The sequence below is a fragment of the Panthera uncia genome, chromosome B4, assembly GCF_023721935.1.
Source record: "Panthera uncia isolate 11264 chromosome B4, Puncia_PCG_1.0, whole genome shotgun sequence".
Lineage (NCBI taxonomy): Eukaryota > Metazoa > Chordata > Mammalia > Carnivora > Felidae > Panthera > Panthera uncia.
The window spans coordinates 52170720-52194248 of record NC_064809.1 but is presented as its reverse complement, the minus strand read 5'-3'; the positions used below and the strand labels follow the sequence as shown (position 1 = coordinate 52194248).

At 34.0% G+C, this 23529-nt stretch overlaps 1 protein-coding gene across 1 annotated transcript in view; it reads right to left on the bottom strand.

The window, feature by feature from the left end:
- The window catches only part of PDE3A (phosphodiesterase 3A), a 324368-nt gene that overhangs the window by 118060 nt on the left and 182779 nt on the right, over window positions 1-23529 (bottom strand). Inside the window, 1 exon segment of the mRNA XM_049627129.1 lies at window positions 12340-12390. Coding sequence (XP_049483086.1) covers window positions 12340-12390 — 51 coding nt within the window.

Genomic DNA, 23529 nt, shown 5'->3' with positions numbered 1-23529 from the left:
ACAAGCTTTAACTAGTAAAACTAAGAGTTTGCTGGGAATGGGTCATTGCATAAGGCATCACCACAAAAACAAAACAAAAACAAATAAACAAAAACCCTCCCTATGATCTGGAAAATCAAACTTGACAAGAAGCTTGAGTTTTGTGAATTTTGAGAAATTTCAGTTCGCTAATATCTCTAATGTTGCGCCAGGATTTTACTTTGTAATTATTAGCCCCCGTTCCTTAGATTTACTTAATTTTACACAATGGCTTTATTCTACGCAAAATGGGACAATCACTTAAATTGAGAACACAACTGCCAAGCAACCTCCTTCTCCAATGTAAAATGTTATAAAAAAAAAGCAGTAGCTTTGATGACAATATAAAATCATGTGGGGAAATCTCTTAAATAAGTTTTTAGTTCATCCCCTACAAAAGAAGCAAAGAAAAATTCCATAAGATTGTTATGTATTAGAAATGTATATTTTTGCATATAACCTAGATTTGCATTAAGAAATTAAATAATAACATTCACTGTCTCCAAATGTCTACCAACTGTACAAAGAAGATGCTTAAAAACCTGCATCTTGGGTTTTGTCTTGTTTTGTTTTTGTTAGTATACCAAAACAGATGTCCATGTTCACTTTAAAAGATCAGTTATTTTTCTTTCTTGCAGTCACTTCTTATTTCTGTTGCCTTTATTCACCCCTTAGAGTTAACTGGCTTTCTAATTCTCATATGACCTTCACTTCACCTCACCTTCACCTATTGCTCTACAGGACGGTTTGTTCAAGTCAATATATCCTAGCCTTGGATTTTTGTCTCCCATGAAAATCTAACGATGTTCAACTCCATCTTTTTTCATCAGCTTTATCTATGAGTAAAAATTTAAAACGTCAACCCCCAAAGCTTTCCTTGTAGAGCACGTTCCATAATGAATGAAGAACGAGATCTTACTCTATGCCAGAGATTGCATAAAATCATCCAGCCTGCAGTAAAAATTACTTCCCTCTGTCAGGCATTTCAATTCCAAGACAAAACTAACAGTTCTCCAGATAGTCTATCTTTCTTCTGTTATTCTAACAAATGAAAAGAATTATCATTGTTTTTATTTTCTTCAAAGTATACTTTTATACACTTATTACATTTGACTATTGCTTAAGTTATTTATAGCTCCTGCAGATAAACGTGTGTCATCTCCAGCTGCTTATTTCATTTCTTTGTTGTGTTTCATATAATGGACCACAAGCCTCTGATTGGGCAAAAACAGGCATAAGGCAGTATACATGCCACGTGAATGTTGTCCACAGTCCCCAAACAAGAGGGTCATTCAATAATTACTGAACATTTCTACTAATCTATAAACATGGAGGGAGGAGAGCATAAATGCCAGTGGCAATTTCCCCTTTTATTTCTGTGGACTTGTTTAATTCCTGTTCATCGATCAATGCCTTTTTAGAGACCAGGGACCTTGATGAAGAGTGATTCACTCAAGGCCATCCATCAATTCATCAGAAACACATTCTGTGCAACCACTGCACAGACACAGCCATGTTCTCTTTAAGGTTGTTCTTCTGAATCACTTGGATGCTTATGCGTGGAAACAGTGCATTTTCTCCTCCTAGTTTTCTAGGAATGATTCTACTGTGAGTAACTACCTCATAACAAAATGAATATGCTCTTTAAAATTGCTTAGTAGACTTAAAGATGGAACCTGAAAGCTCAAAAGCTACACCTAAAAAGTATTTTCCCATATTCCTATATGAAATATCAACATTCATTAGTAAATATTTATTTATTATCTTTTATATGTATAGCAAAGAGATTATGCTGTAATCTCAGTGGTTCTCAACCTGAGGCAATTTTGCCTCCCAGGGGGCACTTGACCATGTCTGGACACATTTTTCATTATCATATGAACTGTGGGTGGCCTCTACTAGGGAGTTTGCTACTGGCCTCTACTGGGGAGAGACCAGAGATGCTGGAGAAGTAATAAACCACTGGGTTCAGTTGTTAAAGAGAAACACCATTTCCCTTTCTCTGAACTAAGATAAAAAGAAATGTCTATGTGTCCTCTTTGGATGTTAGCATCAGGACAAATTTTTAAGACTGTACCTTATAAAGTGTGTCAACGTAAATTAAAGACATAACAGTAAAATAACACCAGATAAAAGCAATTTCACAAAATATGGGGGAGAGATTATCCAAAAATTTAGATCTGACTAATGGGTAAAATTTAAAACACTCAGAGGAGGATTTAATGGGCAGTTTTGATTTTTAGATGTACCAAAAAGTTCTGATTTAACAAAAACAAGTATAAGGTACATGTCATGTAAATGATGTCCACAGCCTCCAAGATAAGGGGGTCATTCAATAAGTATTAAACAATCAGGTCCTTTCCTGCCTCTATTGTATGAGACGACAAGGCCATTCCTAAAACATGTAGGGCCCAGGCAAATACTTGGCATTTTGGCCCATATAAACAAAATTCAAACAAATTTTACAACACAACAACAATAAAAATATTCCCTTGGAGAGATGCCAAAAAATGATAATAATTATTAGATTAATACATGGTAAAGTAAAAAATGAGAAGGAAGTACAAGCGAAAAACACTGTGTTTGCAGAAAAAGTTAACACTGGCAGCTAGCTTCATCTAGGATATGAATTATTCCTTGGTAACACATCAGGAGTTTGGGCAATGTAATCATGGATTCCCAATCTGCTCACATTAATCCCTTGGAATAAATTCCTGAAAAATCTGGATGGTTGTCTTTCTAAATGTATTAAATGAAATTAACTTTAATAAATTTATATGGCATTATTCCAGGTAAACCTGGACAGCATTTAAATTACTCTCATAACAAAAGCAAATTACTTAATATAGAAAAGAATTGCTTTGCCCTGAATTAGATCCTTAGGATGCAAATGCTTAGGTTTATCAATTTGAGTAGCTGTCAAGTATCATTCTCTTGAACACCTGAGTGGACAGGATACTCAAGTATGATAACTTGCCATCAAAATCCATCCTTAAGACTTAAAATATTACTGCAAAAGCTAATTTATCTACATATATGCTTCTTATTCTAGAAGTTTCATAGTTTGGAGTTTCTTGTATGTGATAGACACTTAAAGCCATGCTACTAAATAAGACACAGATAATTTATTTACTTACTTTTAATATTTTTAAAATTTTTATTCAGTTTGTTTAAACCAAAAACACTTCACCCATTTCTATCTCCTACTCCCTACCTCTTGCAACCAACAGCCCATTCTCTGTGTGTAATAATTTTTTTTCGGACTCCACATTGAAGAGACACCATATAGCATTATCTTTCTCTGACTTATTTCACTTAGATAATGCCGTGGAGGTCCATCCACATTGTCTCAAATCCCAAGATTCCGTTCTTCTCTCTGGCTTAATAATATTCCACTGATGTGTGGGGGTATGTGTATATAATACATATAATAATTTATCCATTCACTTATCAATGGACACTTAGGTTGTTTCCATGTCTTGTCTATTGTAAACAGCATTACAATGAAGGTGGCATGCAGGTACTTTTCAAATTGGTGTTTCAGTTTCTTTAGAAAAATACCCAGAGGTGGAACTGCTGAATTATATGGTAGTTTTATTTTTAATTTTTAGAGGAAGCCTGTTCTCCACAGTGGTGCATCAATTTACATTCCTATCGACAATGGACAAGAGTTCTCCTTACTCCACATGCTCACCAACACTGTTATTTCTTATCTTTTTGGTAATAATCATTTTGACAGGCGTGAGGTGATAAATCATGTGGTTTTGATTTGTATTTCCCTTATGATTAATGATGTTGAGCATCTTTTCACATCCCTGTTGGCCATCTGTATACTTCTCTGGAAACATGTCTAGTCAGATACTCTACCTATTTTTTAATCAAATTATGTTTTCCCTATTGAGTTGTAGGAGTTCTATGTATGTTTTGGATATTAGCTCTTTGTCAGACATAAGACCTAACGATGATTTTCTCTTAGTCGGTGGTTTGCCTTTTCATTTTGTTGGTGCTTAGAAGCTTTTCAGTTTGATGTTAATTTTTCGTTTGTTGCTTTTGCTTTGGGTGTCAGATTAAAAAAATATATATTGCCAATACCAATGTCAAGGTGCATACTACCTATGTTTTTGCCTAGGAGTTTTATGGTTTCAGGTCTCATATTCATATCTTCAAACCATTTAAAGTTGTCTTTTGTGTATGGTGTAAGATAGTAACCCAGCATCATTCTTTTGCATATGGCTGTCCAATTTTCCAAATACCATTTATTAAAGAGAGGCTTTAATAATTTAATAATACTTTACCCACTGTATATTGTTGGCTCTTTTGTCATAAATTGACCATATGTGTGTAGGTTTATTTTTGGGCTCTCCATTCTGCTTCACTGACCCATGTGTCTGTTTTTATGCCAAAATCATATTGTTTTAATTGTAATAGCTTTGTAATACAGTTTGAAATCAGGGAGTATGATGCCTCAAACTTTGTCCTTTCTCAAGATTGCTTTGGCTCTTTAGTTGGTGTGTGTGTGCGTGTGTGTTGTTCCATGAAAATTTTAGGATTATTCTATTTCTGTGAAAATGCCATTGGAATCCTGATATGGATTACACTGAATCTTAGATTGCTTTGGGAAGTATGAAAATTTTAACAATATTAATTCTTTGAATTCATGAGCACAGAATATCGTTCCATTTACTTATGTCTTTAACTTCTTTCATTAATGCCCTATAGCTTTCAATAGACTGGTCTTTTGCTTCATTAAATTGATTCTTAGGTATTTTGTCCTTTTTGATGCAATTATAAATGGGATTGTTTTCTTAATTTCTATTTCTGATAGTTCATTATTAGTGTAATGAAACTTAACAGATTTTTGGGTGTTGATTTCATATCCTGCAACTTTATTGAAGCCACTTATTAGTTCTAACAGTTTTTTAATGGAGTCTTCAAGGTTTTCTATATATAATATCAAGACATCTGCAAATAGAGACAATTTTAGTTCTTCTTTTCTTTTTTTTTTTTTTTTTAATTTATTGTTGGGACAGAGAGAGACAGAGCATGAACGGGGGAGGGGCAGAGAGAGAGGGAGACACAGAATCGGAAACAGGCTCCGAGCCATCAGCCCAGAGCCTGACGCCGGGCTCGAACTCACGGACCGCGAGATCGTGACCTGGCTGAAGTCGGACGCTTAACCGACTGCGCCACCCAGGCGCCCCTAGTTCTTCTTTTCAATTTAGATGCCTTCAGTAGTTTTTTGTTGTTGTTGTTGTTGTTTTCTTTTATTTTGCCTCATCACTCTGGCTAAGATTTCCAATACTATATTGAATAAAAGTGGTAAGAGTGAATATCTATTCCTGATCCTACAAGAAATATCTTCAGCTTTTCACTGTTGAATATGATATTAGCTATGGGCTTTTCATATATGGCCTTTAATACGTTAAGATACATTCCTTCCGTGGGAAGGAAGTTGGGAGTTTTTAATCATAAATGGATGCTGAATTCTGTCACTTCATCTACATATACCAAGATTACTATATCATTTTCATCCTTCACCTTGTTAATGTGGCATATATCACATTGACTGATTTGTGAATGTTGGACCATCTTTGCATCCCTGAAACAAATCCCACTTAATTACAGTGTATGATCCTTTTAATGTATTGTTGATTTTGATTTTCTAATATTGCGTTAAGAATTTTCACATCTATGTTCATTAGATATATTGCCTTGTAGTTTTCTTTTTGTGAGTCATCCTTGTCTGATTTTGGTATCAGATTAAGTATGTTTGAAAGAGTTTCTCCTCTTTTATTTTTTAAAAGAGTGTGAGAAGGAATGTTATTAATTCTTCTTTGAATATTTGGTAGAATTCACCAGTGAAACCATCCGGTCCCAGACTTTTGATTGTTGGAACTTTTTGATTACTGACTCAATCTCCCTGCTAGTCATTGGTTTGTTCAGATTTTTTATTTCATCATGATTCAGCCTTGGCAGGTTGTATGTTTACAGAAATTTATCCATTCCGTTTGGGTCGTCCAATTTACTGGAATACAATTGTTCACATTAGTCTTATAAGAGACTGATCCTCTTATGATCCTTTGTATTTCTTTGGTATCAGTTATAACATCTCCTCTTCCATCTCTGATTTTGAGTGTTCTCTTTTTTCTTGGTGAGTCCAACGAAAGGTTAATCAATTTTTATCTTTTCAAAGAACAGCTTTTAATTTAACTTTCTTTTTAGTCTCTACATCATCTATTTCTTCTCTAATCTCTATAATTTCCTTCTTTCTACTATCCTTGGCCTTCATTTCTTCTTTCTTAGTTCCTTGAGGTAGAAAGTTAGATTGTTTGAGACTTCTCTTATTTCTTGAGGTAGACTCTATGAACTTTCCTCTTAAAACTGCTTTTGCTGCATCCCATAAATATTGATACGTTACATATCCATCTTTGTTTCATTTTTAAGCATACCAATAGCTTAGTGTATCTGATAACTTATTTTTCCCCATCAGAATACTTAGCTGTGCTCTTCTATTATATACACATTACTTCACTTATTTAGGGACATACAAACCAGAATTTCATTGTCTACAGAATTACATAAATCACACAAAAAGCTGTTTCTTCAATAAGTGGTCTTAAGTCTATTTGATGAATCCTGACTGGTACTCTGTCAGTCATCACTAATTTACTAAACAACTAAAGAACTTGCTAGTCTCTAACTATTGGTAAAGAAGAGCCTGCTGGTTCCTAGTATATTAAAATCTTAGCAAGCTCACAAATTGAAGTAATCTTTTCCCACAAGACTCCTTGGAATCCACTCCTCACATTTTTAACCTTTTCAAAGGAGAGTGATTTTCTATTGCCCTTCTTCACTTCCCACTGGAAAACTTTTCTTCAAGAATTTAAAGAAAAATAAAAAAACTAATTGCCTTCTGAGAATTTCATCCCTGACTTCATTTGGTATTACTGGGAATGCTGCCAGAGGAAAGAGTTCTGCATGCTGTTGGAAGTTAATCTTTTAGCATATTCCCTAATTTGGATGATCTACTATTTGGGAATATATACTTTAAAAACATGGTGGAGAAGGAAAAGGAGGAGGGGAAGAAGGAAGAAGATGGGGGGCAGGGCAGGGAAAAGGAGAAGGGAGAAGACAGAAGAAAGGGAGGATGGGGAGAAAAAAGAGGGAGAAGAAGAGGAAGGGGAAGAAGAGTAAGGGGATGGAGAGGAAGAAAAGGAAGAGGGGGGAGAGGGGGAAGGCGGGGAAGGGGGGGAAGGGGAGGAAGAGGAAGAAGAGACAGTCAGAAAGCTGTGAGTTCATAAATTATGTCACAAAATTACTGCAATAAATCAATTTGAATTAAATTATTATTGACTCTGAAAAGTCATATGCAATTAAGTGGTGCAGTTTACTTGAAACAAGATATACATTTTTCCATATGATAAATATTTGAAGGGTACCCCTTATTATCTGTAATAGTGCACACATGATACAATTTTGGAGAATCACATCAAATTTGAGAAAATCTTTTACTTAGTAATAAACACATGGGGGGAAAACCAAGATAAGCTTAACTCTATCTTGATAATGACTAATCCTCTCAACACTTGCTGAGGGGCACCTGGGTGGCTCATTGGTTAAGCATTTGTCTTCTACTCAGGTCAGGATCTTAGGGTTCACGAGTTTCAGCCCACATTGGGCTCTACGCTGACAGCTCTGAGCCTGGAGCCTGCTTCAGATTCTGTGTCTCCCTCTCTCTCTGCCCCTCCCTTGCACACTTGTGCTATCTCTCCCTTTCTCCCTCCCTCCCTCCCCCTCCCACTCTCTCTCTCTCTCAAAAATAAATAAAAATATTAAAAGAAACCACTAGCTGATTATTTTTTATCCTCTAGCTAAGGCTGACTTTAGGTAAAACTGTGTGCTTCTTGAAGACAAAAGTTGTTCAGTTTTGACCCCTTAAAGGCTAAAGAAAGTGCCTGATATATATTGGTGGTGCTGTAAATCAACACAAAAGGGGTGAAAATTTGTCTTACAGGCTACCCACTCACAGAAAATGCCTCTGCTTTTACTAGGCACTTCTTGATACTCAAACATCAAGCCAGTCCCCTTTTCTTAGATACCCAAAACAAATATATTCCATCTATTTTTCTACCGTTCAAGATGTTCCACTATTAATCATCAACTTCTTGCACCCTTTGTCTACCAAGAAAACTGAAATCATTAGGCTCACAGTATTTCTTTTACTTTGTACTATCTGTCTCTTTTTCTTATACCTTGCTCTGGTATAGATGCCTCTACTTTCTTTCCAAAACTTCTTCATGTGTGCTTTTTGGTGAATCTACCCAATAGTTCCTTTGAGAACATGGTCAGTTTTCTGACTAAAGGGTGAATGGTGGGGTTTGGTGAGGGGACTGATGGCAGCACATCAACAGGTGCCAAAAGGGCCACTTTGGAAGAACGTACATTCCTTTCCCTGAACCACACCATTTTTCCAGTCCTTAAACAGGCCAGTGTCAAGAATTTTCACTATTTTCCTCTCTACACAGATTTTTTCTTTGCCATTAATAACTGTTGAGACACACATCTCACTGTGGCATAAAAAGAAATTTCACTCACTTCTGCTGCCATCTCTCTTCTAAAACAAAACTCCAAGAGAACATTCTATCTTATACTAGTCATTTAATTTCTGTATTCTGCTTTCCATCCCTTCTCGATCAAAATGGCATTCTCAAAGCTCACTAATGTCCTGCTAATCACTATATTGAAAGGTATTTCCTATGTTTTTGTTTTGTTTCTGTGAACCTTTGTTTGTTGTCTCAACTTTCTTCCTAGTGTAACTTCATAGTATGCTGCTTTCGATTCTGCATCATTTCTCCTTCAAATGGTCTCCTAGTGGGAACATAGGCATGCTTTAATTTTCTCCCCAGGCTCATCCCAGCCCTTCCAACTAGCCTTCCCCAAGAATCAGTCTTTCTTTCATTTTTCCCTTTTAATATTCTTCCTCTAGGATCTATGTCTGATGTAGTTCAATTATCACATGTAGGATTAGCATTCTCAATTGATTACAGAGCTCTAATCTGGCTACAGAGCATCAGAATGGTATCTGAAGTAGTTGTCTGATATTTCCTTGTGGAAATATCCTTGTGGAAATATTCTCACGTAACATCACAAACATCAAACTCATCGTCTTCTCTGTAAACTGGGCTATGTGAATGGTGCTAGTTCCTCAAGTACTGGATTTCAACATCTTGACCCTCCTTACTTCCTCCTCACGTTTAATCAATAATGCGTGACATTCTCTGAATCATTCCTTTGCTGTAGTTCCTGCAACAGCCCTTAACCAATAAATGTTTACAAAGAAGTTATAAAGAAAATTCACATATATCCAAACATGTCCTATACGCTGCCAGTTCAGACTCTTACTCAAGCTTTTCCTTCTCCTCCCTTTGTACTTCTAAGATCTTATCCAGCATTGAAGGCTCACCTCCAATATCAGCTCCAAGAAGTAGTTTTACTAGGGATAAATACTCTGTCCCACTTCAACTCCTATCATGTTTTGTTTATATATTTAATTTTACACTTACCAGACTGCCTTATATGAAAATTATATATTCAAATATTGTTCTGCTTCCAAATATAACTTGTGAGCTCTTGGAACACAGTAACCTTGTCAACTCAGTTTTTCCTCAGACTTAGATCTGCCACAGTGTGTATACATTATAAATACTTAAAAACTTACTAAGTGTCTCCAATTAAACTAAACTGAGATGGGATTTGAGTATTAGTAAATTATTAAGAAATCTTTATTCAGATGAAGACTGTCTGAAATTCCTTTGAAATGGTTAAAAGGCTTTTGACATATCACCCCAGAAAATAATAGCAAGATAAGGGATCAATGATATAAAACATAAATACAGTATCTTTTTCCCCCCCAGTGGGCAATCAATATTAGGTAAGAAATTATTACCTAATACTTGTTATCTGAAATTTCCAAAGAATAATGTTTTTTTGTTGTAGTTACTGTTTTCAGTTTTGGATGTGTATTTTTCTTTCTACCTTAGCAATTTTTAGCTGTGTTGAAGAATCAAAGGGAGACAAAGGAACACTTGTTTAGAATACTTATTTAGCTAGTTGAAAGGTCTAAGACTGCGTTGATGCTGATAATGGTAGTTCATGCAAGAATGTTCCAATGTCTTTGCTTTTGAGAACCATCTCGGGCTTTCAAATATGATCAAACTTTATAAAAATATTTGTGTATATGGAATTTTGAAGTTTTCTAGCTACATGCAGTATCTAGAATTTAAAAGTTTTTCACTGTGAGTTCTTTACGTTTATATTTAACACAAGAAATATTGTGCCTTTATGACATTTTTTTTCTAATTTATAACAGAGTGACCAATTCAAACTTGAAGATATATTCTATCCAAATAGGTTATATGGGTTCCAAATAGCAAGATTTCATTCTTTTTATGGTTGAGTAATATTCCATTGTGTGTGTGTGTGTGTGTGTGTGTGTGTGTGTGTGTGTGTGTGTCACATTTTCTTTATCCATTTATCAGTCAATGAATGATATGGATGGAACTAGAGAGTATTATGCTAAATGAAATAAGTCAGAGAAAGACAAACACTGTATGATTTCATTCATATGTGGAATTTAAGAAACAAGCAAAAGGAAAAAAAAATAGAGGCAAAAAAAGAGACTCTTAACTATACAGAACAAACTGATGGTTACCAGTGGGGAGGTGGGTAGGGGGATGGGCTAAATAGGTAATGTGGATTAAGGAGTGCCCTTGTGAAGAGAACCAGGTGTTCCATGGAAGTGCTGAATCACTATATAGTACACCTGAAACTAATATTATACTGTAGGTTAATTAACTGTAATTTAAATAAAACCTTAAAAAACCCAAATTGGTCATATGAGGAGTAAATAACACAAATTTTAAACAAACATAATATAACACTACATCCCTTTGAAGGGGCATGTCAGCATGAAGTTACTTGGCATGTTTTGAATATCAAAATGTTTTTGGTGGCAATTATCAGAATTGTTGAATTTCTTACTTGTGCTCATCTTTACTTTTTAACTGGTTTGGATTCACAAAGCATTTACCACACAGTTGTCACATTTCATTACCAATCTTGCAGCAAATTCTGATTTAAAACATTACAGATGTATACAGATGGAGAGCTGACAGAGAATGGAGAAGAGGAAATAAGAGTGAAGGAAAGCAGGGCATAAATTCTGTGGGATAACCGACTTAATTGGCCTGGCTTATATTATTTACTAATCAAGTTGATAATGGACAACAATAAAACCACAGCTATTAAAATCTCAACGAAAAACAACTGATTGACTGGGTTTTATTTTCCCATGACCTAAATTAGATAGCTACCATGCCAACTTGATGACCATGCCGGTCTGCATCAGCTTCATAAAACACTCCGGAGAATCTCACAGTTCACAACAGACTTTCATATGCAGTGCTACATATTCAACTTTCTTTCAGCCATATTTTTTTAGTGACAAATATAAAGTGTGAGCAGGAAAGGTAAAAATGTTCCACCCACTTAATTTTGATTTGGCATGTCTACAGACAGGTAAACACACAGGCTACTAGGAGATAAATGATTTTCATATTTCTTCACAAACACCCTAGGAGGAGAGAGAATTTTCTTAGTATAAAACTCAGTCCTTATTCTGTCAGGCAAAGTAATTATGGAACCAAAACAAATCCACATTGTCTAATTAGGTCATTAAAAAGCATAAATGCGTCATGGAAGCTTTTCCCCTTGCCTAAGACATAAAGTAAGACAATGAAAACAATCTGGTAATATAGAAAGGTTCAGAATTTGTTTCTTTTCAAAAATAATAGGTCCTTTCATCTTTCTATTTCCCTAAGACGAAGACAGTTAATTTAGAGACAAAATCTGTAATTAGTTCAGGGTTTACTTTGATTATGTTTCAAAATATTTAACCAAAAACAGGAAGATAGAGAAAGAAAGAAAATACACTGAAAAATTATCAAAGGAAGTGAATAAAAGCAAGAGAGTGGGTTGCTGATCAAAATGTATTGTGCAGAGACAAGATGAATATAAAATCTACATTCATGTAAACACAACCAATCTGGGATACCAGAAAGCTCTCAGGAAGAATACGCAGGCATCTGCCTTTGGGATTTCAAACCAGACTTTAATCACAACTAACTTAAATAAAAACAAATGGCATGATTATTTGCCTCTTCCTCTTTCTACTTGTTATTTCTTGAGTTTTAGAAGACTCATGGCTCAAAACGTTAAGAAACAAAATGCAAAAAAAAAAAAAGGAAAGGAAAACAAACTTACCTGTGATCCTCTTGGCCCTCGCTTGTGGTCCCATTCTGAATGCCCCATGAGCTGTAATATAATATAATAATTACCATAAATTCAATGATGCTTATTTTATGTGGCAAAAAATGTGTACTCCTTCTTCTAAAGATCAAGTTTTTGAAATCTAAGTTTTAATAGTAATGTATTAAATAGCTATCATGAATAAATATACCTAGTCATAATAATTTCTTTGATAGCTAAGATTCCAAATGGTAGTTGTTTTGAAGATATTTTAATATTACTGTCTGATAGAAAGAGTCTGCTAATACATAGCTTTATGGTTCTTTTGTCAGAATGTCCTAGAGAGATGTTAACCCAGGTTAAGCTTTTTAAGTTTGTAAGCCATTAGGTTTCTAATTTATTAAGAAAATACGCTAAATAAATCATTAGTATAGCTTAATTTACTGTCATGAATGACAAAAATGAGAAGGCAAAAATATTTCAATCATTCTTAATTCTGTTTTGATAATATCACAAAACATGGGAATTCTAAAGAGTGAAATGATTTAATGTGAAATATGCCCCCAAGGTCACAAAATGTAGATTTACATCAAAAGAGACACTATAAGACATTATCAAGTTTGTCCCATAGTTGTAATGGCCCTGATCTACTCTACTTGCAAAGCATTGTATTTATTTATTGAAAATAACATTCAACTAGAAGAATACTAAGAAAATAGAAGATGTTGACTGAAAGGAATAAAGCTCCATTCATCTGTCCAGTACACTTTCTATTCGTGTGTCCCAATGGAAGAATTCCCCATCACTAATAAACTAGCACACCAACAGGACAGACCCTTCAACACATGCATATACATTATTAGATTTTCTATACAACAGCAATGATTTCTTAGTGGATATAAAGAAATCTGTTCAAAAACTGAGAACAAACTGAGGGTTGATGGGGGGTGGGAGGGGGGGGGGGGGGGGTGATGGGTATTGAGGAGGGCACCTTTTGGGATAAGCACTGGGTGTTGTATGGAAACCAATTTGACAATAAACTTCATATATTGAAAAAAAAATAAAGAAATCTGTTCACAACACAATAGCAACAAAAAAATATTATAGTTTTGAACATTAGCAAGATGTGTGTGATAACAATAAACAGAAAACGGTAAAACTTTTCTGATGGTCATACAGTGCTCCTGATTAAAAAGACTGAATTGTATAAAATTATTAAGCGTTCAGTTCTACCCACACAAATTTACAGGTTTAACCTAATTTCAGTGAAAAGTGATCCATATTTGTTTAGGAAACTGAAAAAAAAAACAACTAGGTAAATTTTATCTGAATAAACATTGGTAAGAATGAGAAAATATTAGAAGAGATAGTAATACCCTAGGGGATATTAAAATATATTCTAAAATTTAACCCTAATTATGAGCTAGTGATTTAAGACTCAAAATATAAATGAATGAGATGTAGTGGACACTTGTGACATGAACTCAAGTACATATGGCAACAAAATATGAAAAAGAAAACATAAATATCAATGAGTATTTGATGAATTAGTCAACAAATGAAAAAGAGAAATAGATTCTTTGGAAAAAAATTAGAGCTGAACCTTATACACAAATATTAATTCTAGATAGATAAAAAGACAAATTTAAAAAGATAAAAAGCATAAAATAAAGTCCAGGCAAATATTTAAACTACCTTGAAATGTGAAAAGATTTTCCAAACTAAACAAAACACACACATACACAGAGAATCAAAACACACACACACACGCACACACACACAGGATTACGATTCAACTACATAAAATCCTCAAATATCCGTGTACAAATGTCACACTGGCAAAATATTTGCTTTAAATGGCAGGTAAAAAAAAAAAAGTATCTTCAGTACACTAATTTTCTACAAATTTTAAAGTAATGCAACTTAACAAAATAATTACAGGAAAAGATAGTTCACAAAACAATTATCAATAATCAATACTGGAAATAACTTTATTTGAAGTGAAAAAATTTCAATATAAACAAAAGCAAGAAATGACGCTTGCTTATTAAATTAGCAAACTGATAATATTCTGGGAGCTTAGTATGCCTATATATTGCTAGTATGTAGTGCACAGATACACACATATGTATATATTTACATACTTGTAAATACAGACATGTATACACTATATATATCAATTTTAATAGATATTGCATACTCTTAAAAATTCATACCCTTTGAATTAGAAAATAAAAATGTAAAAATCCAGTAATTATAATGTGTCAATCACTGTGTCATCCAACCACAGGGGAACTATCCACTAAATTAGAGTATACAAAAGAATATAATATTGCATTTACAATGTGGCCTTCAGGGCCCTTTTAAAAATTACATGCAAAATGCTCAAGTTTTAATAAGTGAAAAATATAACAAAGTAATTTTAAATTACTCATTTTTAATAAGAAGGTCAGTTATTGTATGCCTTGGAATTAGTGAAATGATTTAATTATAATTTGGCTAGCACACAGTTTGGGGTAAATTAGCCCAGGTAATCATCATATAACTTGAATGTTTACACTTAGCGGACATTTCTTTAATGCTTTAATTTTTTTAAATTTCTGGATTTAATGGCATTACATCTGCTAGTAAATATTAATACTTATATAAAGTTGATTATAAAAAAAGTTAAATACTAATCAACTAGTGAAATAAATAGTCTGATTTAGAAACATATAAATCAACATTTAATTAGTTGTTCACCAGAACTATCAAAACCCATTCCTGACACATTTCATCACCTGCCTTATTGACCTATTATTATTAAACTATTATTATTGACTTTTGTCAATAATAGGAAGGAAAAAAATAATAGAAAGAGGAGATACTTGCTTTGGCAACTTTAAAGAGATGATAACTTGAGTACTACCTAAATTTTCTGAAAATAGTATTTTATAAAAACTGTTATGCCATTATTCTCTTGCTAATGACTTTAACGGGATAATTTAATAAATTCTATCATGAGCGTCACAATAAAAAGAGGTAAGTAAACCACAAACACAAGTTATAATACATAATACACTGAACAAAAACTTTCAAAATACAGAGTCACTTGGGTCATCCCTTAGCACAGAACAAGAAGATAAACTTGATAATAATAAGCCAGAGCTTATAAACCTCCAAAAGTTCACTCTCTAAATCTGACCTTTTGATTTAGGGTAAAGGCATTCTATTTTATTCTACTATTACATATTTATTTTATATATTATTATATTTAAAAGTCTGAGTGGACCAGCCATTTGTTAGTATTTCAAAATGTATTTTTAAATGATACTATCACTACTTTTTTTCAAAATAATGAAAAATTAAAGAAATCTACATGCTATGCAATAAAATGAAAAAAGCAATAAACTCTGAAATGATAAAGAAGATACTGTAATATTCTCTATTTGACAGAAAGAGAGTCAAAGAAACTTCAACAAGATTTTTTCCCCCTTTGGACTTGAAGAAATCATACAAAGACTTTGTTTTTAATTAAAATAATCTGAGTCAAAATGTAACATTAATTGTTTCAGTGTCGAATGTATGGGTTTTGTTATAATATTCTCTGTAATTTGTTTTTAAAGGCAGAGAAAGAAGTAGTGGGGGTGCTGTACAGGGTGTCAGGGCTCTGCTCTCCCTGTGATTACATCATACCTGGCACAGGTAGGGGTGAGGTAGGGAGTGAGGATAAGCACATGATAGCACATGCATTTTCAGCTTATTTGCACAAAGAATTTATTTTACTATCGTAACAGCACTGCCTTTAGACAGGACAAAAGACTAAAATAACCACAATGTTTTCACTATCCCTTTTCAAAAACCATCCATAGTGTGATAAACGGCCTGACTTATTTATTATTACAGACTATTTACATTAAAATGAAGCATTTGCCCACAGGTAAGTATTCCTGTTATGCTGTACCATAGGACTAAATGCTTTAGGAAGTATATAGACATCTCATTAGCTTCCCTCTCATGACTAAATTAGGACAAACCAAAAATCTTGGTTGTAATAAACAGTGAAAAGGAGATCTTGAACAGGGAAGTCAGTGAATTTCAGAATTAAGTGCAAACCAATACTGATGAGAAAGTCAAAACATCCTTCGAATCAAACAGGTAGGATTAGTATTAAGTTGCAGATGACAACAGTAGTCATTTGACATTTTCATGGGCTTAGATGAAAGACAGAAATCGGTCATGGACCATAAGGAACAGAAGTAGAAACTGTGGAATTACCTTTTTCTTTTTGCACTTTAATTCATCTGGACTAAACTTTCAAGAAAAATGAAGAGCAGCATGATACCTAGATAACTCTGGGGAAAGAGACACTTCATTAACATGATATGATACTCTTTCTGGAGAAAGAATGCTTAGGATTTTATGATTAGTTATGTACAGTTTCTAGAAATGTAAGAGAGAATGAGAGACACATACTGAGACTGACTAGAAAAATGAAAAAAAAAGGTTTTCAAATGTATTCTAGCTGGTCAAGAATGCATGGCTGCTTAATTCAGGAAGAAAAAAGAATGTTTGCCTCTCACCTTTAAAAAATACCTTAACTACTGAAATATGATTACCCCTCTGGGTAAAGGCATTTTAATAAGAAGGTTTGGGGATATATAGGTCACCAAAGTTATACCCACAAATGCTAAACAAAAATCTTTCTATCTGATGAAGGAATTCTCAAAAAAAAAAAAAAAAAAAAACACAAGAGTTATCTCTCTTCTTTTCCAGGTCCCACTAATCAAGATAGGAAAATGCAGATCCTTATATTTATTTCTAGGAAACAAAGTATACTTCCTTTAAAAGAAACACAATCTATTATTTAAAGCATTTCAAAAATCCTAACTTCCTTGACACTGAGTCATTTTCATCCTTATGGAATAAATTCTTTTCTCTCTCTTTTATTTTTAATAATACATTTCTACATCACAGCCTTCAGCTAACAGTATGTTACACAGTACTTAGTTCCAAGGAAAACAAAACTGCTGCCAAACACTGAATTTAAAAAGTTCACAGGAGAAAGCAAAGGAGAAGTCAGCATGGAAACAAAATGGTTCTATCCAAGCAGAGGTATTTTTAATAATAGCATGAGAAATGCAGACAGTTGAAAGTATGCTTCTGTAGGTAAAATATTTTCCTTTCTTGTTTCTAGATTTTTCCCTGAGCTATATTGCATTATTTTTTGTTTGTTAATATAAAAAAGAATACCTTTTTAGGGGCTCCATGGGAGGAAAAAGTTCACCATCGCTATTACTGCGAAGAGATGAAAGCTGCATGAGGCCCACTAGGTGTGAAAAAAATAATTCTTTGCACATACCTAAGGAGGTAAGAGGCTTTACATAAGAAAAAAAAAAAAAAAGGTAACACAGAGAGACAATCCCATTGTTATCCTGGCCTTCCTCTCTAGAAACCATTCCTCTACTTCACTTGTCAAAAATTACTAAAGCATATTTTTAAAAACACATAAAATAACATATATATGCCGTATTATATAATATATATAATTATATTATATATAATATATATTATAGTGTGTGGTATATATATATGTATATATATGTGTGTGTATATATATATATATATATATATATATATATATATACACACACTATGTATACTTATATCTACCATAGATGGTGCATAGGAGGATGCCAAAGTTGCTATATAAACCTCTTTTTCATTGCATCATTTATTCATTAAATTTTTAATGCATATTTATTATATGCCTATTGTGTTCAAGGAACTGTTCTAGGCACAACCTAGATGTGAACAAACCAAGATGTATCTCTACTCACCTGGCTCTTACAATTCTAGTGAAAGGAGACAGAACATAAATGAATAAACAGAAGATAGCAGGAGATGATAAAGCTACACAGAAGCTTGGAATAAAGGAAGGAGAATCAGCGGCTCAAGGCAGAGAGGGCCTGGGAACAGAGTTAATTTCATATAAGTAGATCAGGGAAATCCTTTATGAAAAAGTGGCTTTTTAGGAGAGAACTGTATCAAGTGAGAGCTGTACACACAGATATCTGGGGGGTGGGCGTGCCAGACAGAGGAAATAGGAGATGCAACGACCGCGATCTCGAGATGGGAGAAGTGGTTCATTTGGGAAATAGCAGATTATCCTTAAGCTAAAATTTTAAAAAGAGCTGATCTTTTTTAACCATAGGTATATATTTGGTATTTACTCCCTTCCTCTGGTATGAAATTGCCCAAAAGTTAATCTTTCGATCCACTAATTAAAAATTGCCAAGTACATTCTCTTCAGCAATAACAGACCAGGGATTCCCCCTCTTCCCCAATCTCTTCCTCAATTTTATGCAATAGATCCCACACTCCACAAAGGCACCCTTAGATTAGCCATAGCACATAGCACAAATCTGGTGTCCCTTTACACATTTTTTTCAAGAGTCATAAAAGACACAGCAGGCTGCCTTTTAACTCTACTTACTGTGAGAGGCATGAAACTTTCCGTTTGATAAACAAATTAAAGCTTCTCTTTACACTTAGCACTTCCCTTTGGATTCTTCCCCTTTGCATACTCTTTTTATAATCTCTTTACTACTTAAGTTTTCTCTCTTCAGGATTCCATGTGGGAAGGTAGACCTGGACCGCTCACTCCCCTGACCACAGGGTCTACTAGATGGCAGTGCCTTGGCCTGGGAAGCTCTTTGACAGACAGTCTAGCCAAGCTCAGTTCCTGTCTAGTCCTTTGAGGGGAACTGCTCTTAATCCTTTGTTTCTTTCCTTCACCTCTTGCTATCAATGGAGTAAGAAGTTCAAGAGGACATTGTGCTCTGCAGAAGAGGGACACTGAAATCTATATTTGATTTGGGCCTTAGGACAAAGATGTTGACAGAATCCCTGAGGCTCCCACACACTGTCACCCAGCCCTGCAGGGTTCTTCCCTGGGGTTTGGGGCATAGAAAGGCCTAATGCAGGTGACCCTGACAAGATTTACCCTCCTTTATAATTGAATTTACAAACCGGGAGACTCCATCAGACACCTTTGGGTAAACCAGATAGGTTTGATCAGTGGCCTTGGTTCTTACCCATAGCCTACCTTCACCACCACCACTTTATCACATCACCCATACCCCAAGTCCATCTCACTCTGCAAAGGCATTATCAAGTGATGGAGATACTATCAAAGATTTTAGGGGGAAACAGGACATGGTTACATTACACTGAATACTGCAAAAAGCCACAAAAATATTCATCAGATACTCCAAAGGCATCGAAAAGCATTTGGGGGTGGGGTGGGAGGAGGGCAGCTGTCACACCTCTTGCCCTTTACTTTTGAGGCAGGACAAGGGAAGTGAGTCTTTTTCAACTTACAGGTCCTAGCCTTTCATGCCTCAAGGATCTTTCTCAGGCTCTAAATATGTTGGGTTTTTTTTCCAGAATAATTTAGCTTCCTCCTATTCTCCCCATCTTGAATCTTTAGACAAATTAGTAGGGGGAACAAAGATTCTTTAGAACTAACTCTCCTTAGCACTGAGACCCTGGAAATAGTAAAGAACTGAATGACTGAAATTAAAGGAATATCTTTGTTTTCACAGTTACTGATAACTACCTAAATTCCATCCACTCTACACAGAATACATCCCTGATCCTGACTCTTAACATGCCAACCAAGTATAAATTTCATAAACATGAGAAATGAAAAGACTTCAAGTAGAAAGAAATTCAAAAATTCTGGAGTTTGAAATCCCATCCTCTCTACTATAAATCATAGATCTATTTCTGACAATTATGATGATATTCACACACTCTGATTTAGAGTGTTCCATAATTCTATTTCTGTCTCTGTTATCCCAATGACAATCATTACTCTAAACCTATATGTGGTCACTGATGAAACTAACGCTTCCATTATTTTTACATATTTACATATGACATCTGTACTATCTTGATTACATAAATTGTTGACACTTTTACTGCTAATTTGCATTTTTGGTACTACTATGAATAATGCAATCACATCGGTCTTGTGCTTAAACAGTGCAACATTTCACAAAGAAATAGCAGTAAAGTTAAATAAGCTTGTGAAATTCTGCAAAATATAATTCTACTTAGTCGCAATATATATTAGCATTGTTAAAGTTTGAAGAAGTCTTAAAGAAACACAATTCAACTAAACATTTCCAGTAGAATTTGATCACAGAATACTTTTCTTTCAAAAGGGAGTAATAATTTTATTTGGAATACATTCTGAGAAACTATTTTTTACAGTTTTCTAAATGCTTTTCATATACATTATTTTCATACAATTTATAGAATCATGTATGATCACATAATTCTTTCCTACTGTATTACTTTTAACAATAAGGAATTACTGAGCCAAACCAAATATCCCATCCTGGGCAATGAAGTATATTGGTAAGAAAAAAGAAAAAGATGTGGGAGTTGATTTGTCTTCATGGAATTAATAATGATGATAGTTAATGTGATAGATTTATTTCTCTAAAATCCATTTTCCACTCTCTAGTCTCCACCTCCTTTAAAAACTGTGGAATAAGAGAAACATTAATGTCTCAGAAAATCCTATGTAAATCCTACAAGTTAATTATATTTTTAAATGTGGGCTATAGAATTACCTCAAAATGTATATAGTAAATTACATGTCAGAAGTTAGGTTATACTAAATTCTACTAATGTGTCTCTTTAATACACATTATTCATTGCTACATTCACATATTTATTCATACAAATATTTACTGGGTGCCCACAATATATCTAGCCCCATGCTCTATGTAAACATAACAAATACTGATATTGCCAACCCAGAGTCACCACAGAATCTTGAAGTACCTTCTGAACTGTTAATCAAGTATAGCACATTGGTTAAGCACATGGGTTCTGGGAGGCTGATTAGTTTAAATCACAATCTGACATGATACTTACAAGACACATGATCTTGGAAAATTTAATGAATGTTTCTGTGCCTCAGTTTCTGTACCATTAGAATTCAGATAACAATAGCATTTAACTCATGTGGGTTAGGGGATTGTTAAATGAGTCATTACATAAAGAAGGCTTAGTACAGTACCAGGTGTGTAATAAGTATCACTCATCAAACCTTAGCTGTTACTTCTGTCACCATTAGTAATTATATAATATTATTTAGGTGTTACTGTATTCTGATTCTTTTTAAAAAGTATAAATCTGATGATATATACGGTTACTTTCTATTAAACTAGAATGGGAGAAACCCATTCCTTGACCCATGCCACCACACAGTTTATAAAATTTGATCAAATTCATAAGTAAAATAAAACTCAAGCATCATTACTCACAGTAACATAAGAGATGTACATGACAATGGAGTCTACTGAGTGTACTGCATCAGGTCAGATTTACTTTCTGTGTATCAATTGGAAAACCCAACCTCTAACATTACTAGGACCCCTTGGTGACGCATGCAGTAATGACAACTAGGATGGCTTACTCTTCCTGACACATAAAGAGTAGCAAAAAGCTGAGAATCACAAAGAACAAACACTTGAAAAGATCAGTTAGGTAAAGGCTATGCTATGTTTCTTCAATATCAAAAAGACTTGCACCTTCAGCTGTATGATCTACTAGTTGGAAATACAACCAAATTTCCCATGCAAGTGACAGTTAATTAGCCCTAAAACAACAAGCGAAAACAAAACAAAACAAAACAAAATCCATGTAAAACAATCACAGTAAAAAAGCTTCTAAGTTCTAAGCAACAAAAGAAATACATTTTTCTTGTGAAATAGTAAAGAGGCATTACGGCTTAAAGTCATTTAACTCTATCAAGTTTACTTCAAGTGAAACCCAAATCTGTGAGCAGCCTTGAATGTGATTATAAATCTGTATTTTACAGTTTGTTAAACTACCTCTTATGTGATTTCTGCCAATTTCTATAACTGAGTAGAAATCTTTAAAAATGGGGGTCTCATTTATTATTTCCAGCTTTTCACCTGTTATTTTTAGACTAGATCATGCCAATATTTCTCAGTTTCCCTATCTACATTCATATTGCATTTATACAATGTCTCCTGAAAGGGCTCCTTCAAGAGTATTTTCCCCAGAAAAATTATTAAAACCCAGTCAAACCCAAGAGGGCAAATTCATGAAACTAATCTATAAAACTGATCTTTACTTACAAGAAAAATTTGGAAATCCCAGGGAAAATAATAAAATCAGAAATAGCCTCAGTCGTGACAAAAGCTTTAACTCAAGATTCAAGAGGTCTTGCATTTGGATAGTTTTAAGGATTTTTTTTTCCTTTTTCTAAATCAAACATTCTTATGCATTGTATGTGGTATAAACAAAAATAGTTTCTTTAATGTAAAAGCATTAAAATTAACACTGTGTGCTGAGAAGTGGGAAAATTACTTTTATCCCCAAATAGTTTAACACTTATGAACCCACAAAAATACAGATATATTACTACTCTGTTTTTAAGCTGTTATGTATCAACAAAACTAACTAAATCAGAGGAAAATTCTCCACTTTAACCATCTTTCTCAGAAAGGGTCTTAAAAGTCCATAGCATGACTTTTTCAAATAAATCTCAGTAATTCATGTGACTTAAAAAAACTGAACTCATTTTAAGTCTCATAAAATGACATAAAATACTGAATTAATTTTTTAAAATTTCCTCTCAACATTGGCTCAAAAATGCTTTTTGTAAATTTTTAAAAGCCTTATTCAGTTGTAAGCTATGTTTCTCATTAGCGCCAAAGAAACTTCAGCAAAATGACATAATTCCCAACATTTTCCAGACTACTTCCTTCTTGTCAAACAGCTTCATTTTGGGGTCGGTGAGAAAAGGGCAGATTCACTTACATGGGAGAACAATATATGCCAACTCCATTACACGTCCCTTGGGTTTCTTCTTTTTCCTCTGAACTTGGTATTGCCAAAATTACTTTACTTCTACTTTCTACAATTAGTAAGTTTTAACAAAACGTGAATTTTGTCCTCAGATTCTTAAATGTTATTGGAAATAATTTATTATAAGGCCAGAAGATATTCTCTTAGCTCAAGTTTAAGGCAGAATATATAACCACCTCCCCAAATTTGACCTAGCCCCTCCATTCTTCTTCATGGCTCCAAGAGCCATTTGATATGTTGAGAGTAATTTCATGTGTTTGTTTATATTGCAACCAGTGTTCTTTTCATTAAGCAAACAAAAAAAAAAAA